General features: G+C 59.8%; 1 protein-coding gene across 1 annotated transcript in view; it reads left to right on the forward strand.

The window, feature by feature from the left end:
* BCR (BCR activator of RhoGEF and GTPase) overlaps positions 1-10,031 on the forward strand; it is a 100,290-nt gene extending 90,259 nt beyond the window's left edge. Inside the window, exons 17-23 of the mRNA XM_060028432.1 lie at positions 2,374-2,433; positions 3,414-3,523; positions 4,800-4,939; positions 5,466-5,600; positions 6,339-6,444; positions 6,886-7,048; positions 7,387-10,031. Of these exons, the coding sequence (XP_059884415.1) occupies positions 2,374-2,433; positions 3,414-3,523; positions 4,800-4,939; positions 5,466-5,600; positions 6,339-6,444; positions 6,886-7,048; positions 7,387-7,476 (804 nt within the window). The 3' untranslated portion in view covers positions 7,477-10,031. The remainder of the gene's footprint in view (positions 1-2,373; positions 2,434-3,413; positions 3,524-4,799; positions 4,940-5,465; positions 5,601-6,338; positions 6,445-6,885; positions 7,049-7,386) is intronic.
* The last annotated feature ends 352 nt before the right edge of the window (positions 10,032-10,383 follow it).

A 10,383-nucleotide genomic window follows, 5' to 3' on the forward strand; every position in this document is an offset into this window, starting at 1 on the left:
ACAAAAAGTAGAACTCAGGGGTGATGGGAAACTTTTACCTTGGCTAGACTGCAGAGGCGGGGCTTCCCGAGAAGCCTGGTCAAAAGGCAGAGGAGGCCGGGAGCTCGCCACACTGCTGCCCATCGCGCTCCTGCCCTGCCACGCTCCTGTCCATTGCGCTTCTGTCCATCACACCCCCGCCCTGCTGCCAGCCCCTCGAGCAGCAGAGCTGAGGATGCGAGAGACGCCATGTGCAGCCGCCCTGCAGGGCTTCCTGCGGTACCTCCACCCCAGCCGGGCAGGCCGGAGACGGGTGGCCTCTGTCGAAAAGCACCTATGTGCTTGCGGCACCGCCCTGTGGACACACATCCGAAGCCTCGTGTTCAAGAGCAAGGTGGGCCTGCGGGTGGGCCGGGGATTCCGGGGTGGGTGGTGCCAGGCAGGGTCCCTGCCGCCCGGTGTCGGGCTCTGTTCCCCTCCCTGTCCCTCTCCTGGTCGGCTGGGGCTGGGCTGTGTGTGCCAGTCTCTGTCCTGGGAAGAGGAGAGGGGAGAGGGGCTTAGTGATTACCGTTCTTTGGAGGGAAAGGAAAGGTATCTTTCTGCTGCCGTGTCTCCCTATTTACAACTGCCAGATGTGGAGGGAAACCGTCCCTTTCCTTGGGAGTAGGAAGAACCATGCCTGCCCCCTTCCTTCCTGGGCGGCCAGGACATGGGAGCTGGGGGTGAGGGACCAGCAGTGCGCGTCCTTCCCTCCCGCCACACCTGGTCTGGTTGAGAGCTGGGAGCTCCACTGGCCCCAGAGCTGTGAGGGCCCTGGTGTCACCCCCCTGCACGCACCCTCCCCCAGAGGAGGTGTGACCCCAGCTGGGTGTCGGGAAGCACCATGTGGGAGTGTTCTGTGACTGCTCTCTGCTCACAGACCTGCCCCTCAGGGTGGGGTCCCCACAGCCCAGGAGTGTGGCCCCCGAGACCCTCCTGGAAGAGGAGGAGAACCTGTCACCACACGGCCCAGGAGGGAGATGCTCTGCCTCCCTCTGTTTGTCTGTGTCAGTCTGTCCATGCATTTCAGATCCTTGCGAATGGTACCCAGTAGGATCTAGAGGGGAGGTGAGGAAGGCTCACCCCCAGGAGTACCTGTGATGACCTCTGTGCCGAGCGGGGGCAGGGGGAGGGCCTGGGTGCACACACCTGAGAGGTAGGGCTTCGGGGCCTCGCTTTCCAGCTGCGTCTCCTGCACACGGCCCAGGTGGCTGTCTCCTCTCGGGTCCCTTGTAGTGGATAAACAGGCGATGGCTGTCCTGAGCACGCTGTGCGCAGTACCGCCATGTGTTGGGGTGGGGTGCACGCGTGTGCAGCACTCAGGAAGTGTGGTCCTGCTCTTAAGCAACTTTCTAGTAGCAGAAATGAACCATCACCCAAAGCAAGCGATGAAATCCCGGGGCACCGTGCAAGGAGTGCCAGGTTCTGTGGTGGCTCCCTGGCCTCGCTTCATAGCAGAATCACCTGGGCAGGTTTTGGTTGTGCTGCTGTCAATTCTGCGGAGACTGGGGAGGTATTTCTTTAACAAGAGCTCCCAGGTGCTTATTCGTCCAGCCCAACCCGCTGGTATAGAACATGCGCTCCCCAGAACAGGGGAAATGGTGCCCTTGTGGACAGGGGACACGCAGCCTGACCAGGAAGGTCAGGGCATCTTACAGCCGCACAGTCAGGTGACACTAAACAGCAGGGTGCCGAGGACCGGCGCTCAGACAGCGCTCTATGGGAGAGAAGCGAGAGGGGCTGCAGGGAGCCTTTGTCCAGCCCCTCGCCAGTGGCATGATTTGGAGCTGGGCTCCGGGTCCTTCTGGGCCTGACTCTGAGCCATGGGCCCGGCCTGGACTGGAGACCCCGCCTGCACAGGCTCCCACAGCCAGAGCTCGGGGCAGTGTCCCCAGCTCTTGGATGACACACCCCCAGGAAGATGCTTTTGAAATCGGGCTTCCCAAAGTGTGTTTAAATCAACTGTTCAGCCTCCTCCGAGCCGCATGAAGCACCTCTGATGCCGGAGGTGGGGGCAGGGAGCAGGACGGCAGGGCTGCCAGCACTGATGTTAGCTCCCATTGGGAAGGGACCGGAGGAGCAGGGTACAGTCCCCGAGCTGTTGCTGACTCATCCCGGGGGCAAGCCTGGGCTACAGGCAGCAAAGGTCTGGGGGCAGGAGGGCTCTGAGGTGCCGGGGGCTTCTAGCAGGTCCTCTCCTCTCTCAGGACTCCTCTTGGTCTCTGGATAGCGGTGCTGGCCAAGGTCTGGCTCCGATTCGACTTAGACATGGAGAAGTAGCGGGCTTGGGCCGCTGCCCGGCAGGCCTCTGCACAGACCCCAGGGCATCTGATAATCATGGCCCCTTGCTTTCAGCTGGACCCCCAGGCCCTGCAGGACAGAGACTGGCAGCGGACCATCATCGCCATGAATGGGGTATGTACCCATGGGGCTGTGTTGGCACCCGCTTCTTGCTGAAGGCTGGGGTGGTCCCAGTCTCTTCCAAAACAGTCAGAAGGAGGCTGAGCCTGAGCCGGTGTCTCAGGGGGAATGTGGCTGGAGGAGGCAGAGGCACTGTGGGGCAGAATCGCTGTGTGCAGGCAGGAGTCCGCCTGGTGGCTGGAGTGCAGTCACCCGCCAGGCACTGAGCATCCCTCCTCAAATGGCAATCCAGTGGCATCATGGGGACAGACAGGGCCTTGACCCTGGGGTCTGCCCGTAGAAACTAAGACCCCTGATTAGCCTTCAGTTCCCCAGAAGGATTTTTTTTTAACATCTTTATTGGAGTATGATTGCTTTACAATGGTGTGTTAGTTTCTGCTGTATAACAAAGTGAATCAGTTATACATATACATATATCCCCATATCTCCTCCCTCTTGCGTCTCCCTCCCTCCCATCCTCCCTATCCCACCCCTCTAGGTGGTCACAAAGCACCGAGCTGATCTCCCTGTGCTATGCGGCTGCTTCCCACTAGCTGTCTATTTTACGTTTGGTAGTGTATAAATGTCCATGCCACTCTGCCCCAGAAGGATTTAGACCTTAAAAAGAAAAACTACTACCACACACCAAAAAAAGTCTGGGCATGTAGGACGAAATGTTACCATTTGATAGATAATTCATCTTTTTGTTATATTATTCTCTATACTTTTTCTCTAGTGTTTTGTTATTGTTGTTAGAATTATATAAGAAAGAGAAGCAATGGGGTCGTTGGGGGAGGTTCTGCAGAAGCTGGTCCTTAGATCACCCTGACCATTCCTGGCTCTTGCTGAGTTGGACTAGGGGCCACCCCACACCTGGACCTTACCCTGCTCACCCCGGTGGGGGGGTGGATAGAATTGCTGAGATCCCGGGGCCCCTGGAAACACAGGCTGTGAGGACCAGGAGGGTGAGAGGGTCATGCCCCCTCCACCTGCAGATTGAAGTGAAGCTGTCAGTCAAGTTCACCAGCAGAGAGTTCAGCTTGAAAAGGATGCCTTCCCGAAAACAGACAGGCGTCTTCGGAGTCAAGATCGCCGTGGTCACCAAGTGAGTGGTGAGGGGTTGGGGCTCATGCGTCTCTTGTCCCTAAGGGCACCCCCTCCCCAGGTGTTTCTGGAGGAAAGAGCAGGTGTGGGTCTCCTACTCTGTGCACAGTCACTGCACGGGGACGCCTCCCAGGCCCTTGGAGCACTGTGCTCCATGTTTACCATGAAAGGTGTCCCCGTAAGCTCAGAGGCGCCCCACCCCCGTCCTGTGCTGCCCGCGGAGCTGCGCTCGACAGGGTTTTCTTCCCTCACTCGGAATTTGTCACGATCAGGCCTCCTGTTCAATGATGGAAACGCTGCCCCTTTGTCACGGGTCCGTTGCCAGGAGAAGCTTGTGTGTAGGTTTGAGGGCAGTTCTCAGGGACACAGGCCGCCTGCTGCCAGAATCCATTCGCTTCCCCGATTTGGAATCTGGCCGGGCCCTGACCTCGCTGGTCGTCAGGCAGCGACCTGCGTCAGACGCTCCCTGGACACCTTTTGTGTCCAAACACTGCTCCCTGCTCCCGGCTGCACCCCAGCACCTCCGGGTGGCTCAGGGCGGGAGCAGAGAGCACTGTCAGCAGGTGCCCCAGAGAAGCGCTGCTTGTCAGAGTGTCTAGGGACAGAGCTTTGCCGGGCTCCTGCATATGCAGTCACTAAACTAGACTGAAGCTGACCCTCCAGACGGCAAGTCTCCTGTGTTTGAAGTGCTCTTACCCCGGTGTCCTGCCTGGAGCTACTGGAATTGTCCGTTGTTAAGATGTGGAAGAGAAAAGTGTTAGAATCACAGGAGTCTGAGCACTGGTGTGAGGCAGCCCCATGGAGTTGGTCCTCTGGCCCGGCTGCCTGCCGGGCTTAGGGCTCACCTCTGCCCCAGGCCTGAAGGGGTCAGGATTTTCCTCTCGCACAGCAGGTAGGGGGCAGGGCTGAGACCGGGTCCCCTGACCCGACTCGGAGACCAGACCGCTTTCCAGGACCCTTGCAGTCACCTGTTAACCCAGGGCCTGGGATCTTTTAACTGACTTCCAGTGGCTGACCTCAGTTAGAAAAGCCTCCTGACTGTCCCTCAAAGGTCGTGTGTGACTTGTAGGGTGTCCAGCCATCTGGGGCTGTTGGAAAGGCCCCGATAAGATATAAGCAGTGATAATCGTGAGATCTCAGAACAGAGAGAGAACACACAGAAGGCTCTGGGTGTGCCCAAACCTGGGTGCTGCAGGTGTGCAGAGAGGTGCGGGGATCAGCCCCACTGCGGCCCGAGCCAGGGCTGCCAGGCACTGAGGGCATCCCCTCCCCTGCAGGAGGGAGCGTTCCAAGGTGCCCTACATCGTGCGCCAGTGCGTGGAGGAGATCGAACGCCGGGGCATGGAGGAAGTGGGCATCTACCGCGTGTCCGGAGTGGCCACCGACATCCAGGCACTGAAGGCGGCTTTTGACGTCAGTGAGTGTCGGGCTGGGCAGTGTGGGATGGTGGTGTGGGCACAGTGCCCAAGCCGAGATCCCGGCGTGCCCGTTTATGTTACAACGAGAGGGAAATGGCACTGTGGGAGGAGGTTCTGCACAAGCCAGTTCTTAACCCGTCCTGACCACACGGGCATGGCTCTTGTGGAGCTGGACCAGGGGCTTCCATGGGGGCGGCCCCATCTTGCACCAGGGCTCCGCCTGCTTGCCCCCGGCCGGGAGTGGAAAAGAGGTGCCAACCGAAGCCCAGGGGTCAGTGCATCTGGCTGCAGAGAAGCCGGTGGAACTGCCCCAATTGCCAGATAAGGACACGAGACCCCAGAGGGTCCTGGAAGTGGAAGAGGGCAGAGCCGGGACTTCGGCCTGGCCTGGAGCCCTGGACGTGTGGGCCCAGCCACAGTTACAGCTCCCTTTGGGTGGCCAGCATGGGCCCGGCCTGTGGCTCAGAGGGTAGAAGCGACTCGGGGTCCACTGTGGGCCTTGTTCTACGTCTGTGCTCTCTGCAGACAACAAGGATGTGTCGGTGATGATGAGCGAGATGGACGTGAACGCCATTGCCGGGACGCTGAAGCTCTACTTCCGAGAGCTGCCTGAGCCCCTCTTTACCGACGAGTTCTACCCCAACTTCGCCGAGGGCATCGGTGAGTGAGGGGGGTCAGGGGCGAGGTGAGGGAGCCCGAGTTTCAGCCCAAACCCTGCGTGTGGCGGGGGACCGAGGACCAAGCCGGTCCCGAGAGGCCTCTGCCCATCCTCAGCGGACTGCCCGCTGTCCCGGTCCCTCCAAGTCGCCCGAGAGGCTGCAGCAGCTGGCGCTGCTGTGGACACGCCTGGGTGCGGGGTCCTGGAGGCCACTGTCCTCCTCATCTACCCCAGGTCCTGGCCCCGTCAAGCAGGGCTTCAAGCCCGACCTGACCCCCAGTCCACCTGGAGGGTGGGGGGCGCTGGTGCATGGGCCCCCTCCAGGGCCGTTCAACAGAGGACCTGGCCCCCTGGGTGCACAGGGTGATGTGATGAGGGGGCCTGGGGGCCTCACGGCCCTCCTGCTTGTCACTCTTCCTGCTTCCTCCCGGCTTCCCCTGCCTTGGGCTCTTCCGAACAGGAGGCGGGAACGGCCGAGTGTGCCAGGAGGGCAGCTGTGCCCGGCGCCTCCTGCCGCTGGTCCCTTTGGTGCTGTTGACCCCTTTGAGATTCAGAAAAGGCGTCCAGGGTGGCTAGCTCCCCACCCCAGCTCCCACTACAGCATCCTCAGTGGGGGCCAGTGCTGTGAGGCAGGACGGTGACGGCCCTGGGCTGTCCTGTGTCCTCCAACACGGGCCCTGGGAGAGGCCTCCAGCCCATGCTTGTGACCCTGAGAAGTAACCGCTCCGCGCCCCCTGCAGCTCTCTCAGACCCCGTGGCAAAGGAGAGCTGCATGCTTAACCTGCTGCTGTCACTCCCGGAGGCCAACCTCCTGACATTCCTCTTCCTTCTGGACCACCTGAAAAGGTAACCCCAGCTCCTATGTGGAGGCTCAGGGCTCCGGGACCCCCAAAGGCAGCAATGGGGGGGGTCCTCCGTGCTCCACTGTCTCCCCGGTGTCAGACTCCCCGGCACCCAGGGCCTTCTCTCTACACCTGCCCCGGTCTGTGGTTGTCCCCTCTGGGTACCAGAGCCACTGCCACCCCCATCCCGCTCTGCCACGGCGAGTGGTGTGCTCAGATCACCACCACCACCGCCCCCCATCCATCCCAGAACCGGCCCCTCCACCTGGTGGCCTTGAGCACTCTTCGTCCCGGGCCCCTCTGACCCAGAAGAGCCAGGGTGGGGTCTGCTTTCTGCACAGCTGGGGCTGAGCCCTTCCTCCCGGGGTGGCCTGGGTCCCTGCCCACGTCCATCCTCAAGGTGGTGTCACAGCAGCACCCGCTCTTCTGCCTCGGCCCTCCGCAGGGTGGCAGAAAAGGAGACAGTGAACAAGATGTCCCTGCACAACCTCGCCACGGTGTTCGGCCCCACGCTGCTCCGGCCCTCGGACAAGGAGAGCAAGCTCCCCCCCAACCCCAGCCAACCCATCTCCATGACCGACAGCTGGTCCCTGGAGGTCATGTCCCAGGTACGATGGCCCTTGCCACCCGGCCTTACGCAGGTGGCCTCTGTCTACCCCTCCCTGCGTCCTGCCGGTGGTTCCCACCGAGTTGTGCAGGGTGGGTGTCCAAGGTTTAGAGAGGGACTTGTCCAGGGCCACGAGGCAGGGAGGAGTGGGGAGGACCCAGGCCACCGCTTTCTCCTCTGTACCTTTGTGGGGTTTCTCAGGGCCCGCCCCACCTGGCCGTCCTCCAGGGGCAACCAGATCTCTTGCTATGAGAGGCTTGTGTCACCAGCAGGGCCCTCGGGGCTCTGCTGGAAAGGCCTCTTCTCTGAGCCGCTGTCCCCTCCTGCTCTGCCCGGCAGGTCCAGGTGCTGCTGTACTTCCTGCAACTGGAGGCCATTCCTGCCCCAGACAGCAAGAGACAGAGCATCCTCTTCTCCACCGAAGTCTAAAGGCCCAACTCCACCTCCAAAATGGCGGCAGAACGGCCTGGGAACCTCCTAGGGAAACGGGCTATCCACAGAGCAGGAACCCAACCTTCTAGAGGAGTCATTAGGCCACCCCCCAGGGCCAGGTTGCTGCCAAGAGACAACTACCCAAGGCAAAAGGCCAAGTGGCCTGGGCAGTTCCAGGCCCACCTTCGGTGGGGCCTGGGAACTCTGGGCTGGCCTCAGACTGTGGTTTTCTACGCCGCCACCAGAGGGCGCCCCAAGCCAGCCCTCGTGTCTCCGGTCACGGGCCTGGGCGGGACCAGGCAAAGGGAGTGGTATTTACACATTTAACTTATGAGAGTTTAAAGATTTCTACTGGATCACCTGTCGAGATGCACCCTCTCCAGGGAGAAGGGAACAGGAGCAGATTCCCTTGGTATCGTGTCTTGAATAAATACTGCTGCTGCTTCGTGCCCAGGGGCCAGGCCCTGTCCAGCGTGGGTGGGGGCGTTTCGATTTCCCAGACTTAGAAATTCGACTCCTGTTTGTAACAGGTTTGAAAAGCTAAATCTACGCTGTGTAGCGCTTGACCCCTTTCACCTCCTTTCTTCTTTCTTTCTAGAAGGATTTGTGCAGAAATGGGTCTTCTTCCTGTTCTATCCTGTTGCTTTGTTTTTGCTGATCACGTGCCCCTCGGAAGGCAGCTCCCTGCGGAGCTGCGTAAAGTCCAGGACCGGACACCAGGGGAGGGAGGCCCAGGCTGCGCACTTTATGGCTGGTTGTCTAGGGAGAGTGATCCTGTTCACCATCCCGACTACCCCACCGGGCACGCCCTCTCCTCATCAGCTCAGAAAGGCCTTGATCTCTGGCCTCCTCCGGCCTGTGGCCCATCTACCCCCAAATCTCCCTTCCCCTAATCGTGTCCCGCCCCCCCCCCCCCCCCCCCCCCAGATCGCTTCATTCCTCGCTCTTTGCTACACACACTCAGCAAACTTTTGTAAAGTTTTCCTCTGGGCGGCGGCAGCTTACCGACAGCTTGTTTTAAACTTTGATCTGAATAGCCTTTTGATACTTGAATATTTTTAAGTTTTATACATAGTTTCTAATTTTTTTCCTAACAGATTCAGATTCCTAATAAGATATTAGAATGTACTCTGTGGACAATCTATGTCCCAGCGGCATCTCGTCTTCCTCTAAGCGCCAGCTCTGTTTCCAGCAGGAGCCACTTCTGAAGTCTCCTGAGCATTTGGAATTGGGGTTGGGGGGGAATTAGGAACAGGCTGGGCCGAGGGTAGGGGCTCCCATCCCGAAGCAGGTGGAAGGACAGAGCCCCCCACGCTCCACACACCTGTGCGGAAGCCAGCATGCGCCTGGTAACCCTCCTGACCATCTGACTTAGAGGAAAGAGAACTGGGGAAACCACTAAGTATTTTGAAGAAACAAGTCTGTGAAGAATTGCATCACTTTTTTCAAAAAAGGGATGAGGGCGAGGAGAGAAGAAACTTCCATGCTGGACTTGCAGGAAGAGAGGATGTAGCTGAACCGGAGGAGGGAAGCGGTGGCATCACTCAGGAAAAGGCGTTTGCTTGTCACGCGATTAGACCAGTAACAGGTAGCACTGTCCAAGACCCTTCCCATGTCCCTGGCGGGGTGGGAAGGCTCAGCTGGTGTGTCAGCGGGCTGCTCCTGCCCGAGGTCACGGCACACAGGGGGCCACGTGCCCCCCCAACTCTACCCTCTGCTCACGGACCTGCGGAGGCAGGGACAGAAAAAGAAGTCACTCGAAGGTCTTAAGTCTGCATACTGTATTTATTTAGTTGTACTTTTTTCTTGTGAGGAGAGCAGACCCACCGTTTTAAAGCAGCGCTGCTCTCCTGGGGGATGTGGGGGGGGGGAGCAGGGTCCTCTGTGCTTTGCACATCTCTGGGATCCATGGGTTTCCCGGTCCTCCAGTCCCTGGCCTCTTCTGGCCTGGCTTCCCATCCCCGTCTGGCCCTGCAGGGGGAACACGCTTTACTTAGAAAAGCTAGACCTGGCCCCGGTTTCTTTTTCCCTGGAGTCTCATGATTTGCGTCTGTCGCATTGAAACTGGAAAGCAATCTCTCAGTGTCTGTGCCAATTTTCGTTCCCTCCCCGCATCTCCTTCCTCTATTTGCTTTTTATTTATGTAGGATGCGTGGTGTTTAGTGATGGAACGACCACTCTTTCTTGTTCAGCTGTCAAAGCACTCCTTTGCCGAGCCTCAGTGGTGGTGGTCGCTTTGGGTCGCTGGGCGCCCCTGTCGTCCGTCTGACACTCAGGCCTGAGGGTCGGCAAAGCCGGTGGGCAGGTGATTACCTGGAGGCCAGACGTGACCTTCCACAAGGCTCAGCCGCTGGACTTGGCAACGAGAAGTGATGCCTTGCCGTCTGGGCCCTAGGTCTGGGTCTGGAGCCTGAGCAGAGGGCAGCCCAGCCTCGGGCTGCAGGTGGCAGGCAGTCTCTCCGCAGCCACATGTCTGAGTTTGAGCTCGGCCGTGTCTGTACCACCACAGGGGAAAGGACAGCTGCCACTTTCATTAAAGTTCCCCGAGACGACTTGTGTCAGTGGTGATGGCTGCAGTAGAAAGAAACACCGTGATCAGAGCCTCTGGGAGCATCCCCGGAGCCACTGGGTTGGGGCTGAGGGTGGGCAATGGAGCTGGAAGAAGAAGCAGGTGGTGTGGAGAGGTGGGTGTCCAGGAGGCCTCCCTGAGGGTAGTGGGCACTGCTGGGGACAGCCCAGGCCGCCCACTTGCCCACAGGCAGTCGCCCCGCTGAGCATGGGGCCGTCTGGTTTGGGACGAACGGCAGAGGGGACACCAGCCGTGCCAAGCCCGGGGGCAGGGAGGGCTCCAGCCCCACAGAGCCTAGCCCTGCACGAGCCCCTCAGCCTCTGTGGTTTCCGGTG

This window comes from Delphinus delphis, chromosome 13 (genome assembly GCF_949987515.2).
Source record: "Delphinus delphis chromosome 13, mDelDel1.2, whole genome shotgun sequence".
Classification (NCBI taxonomy): domain Eukaryota; kingdom Metazoa; phylum Chordata; class Mammalia; order Artiodactyla; family Delphinidae; genus Delphinus; species Delphinus delphis.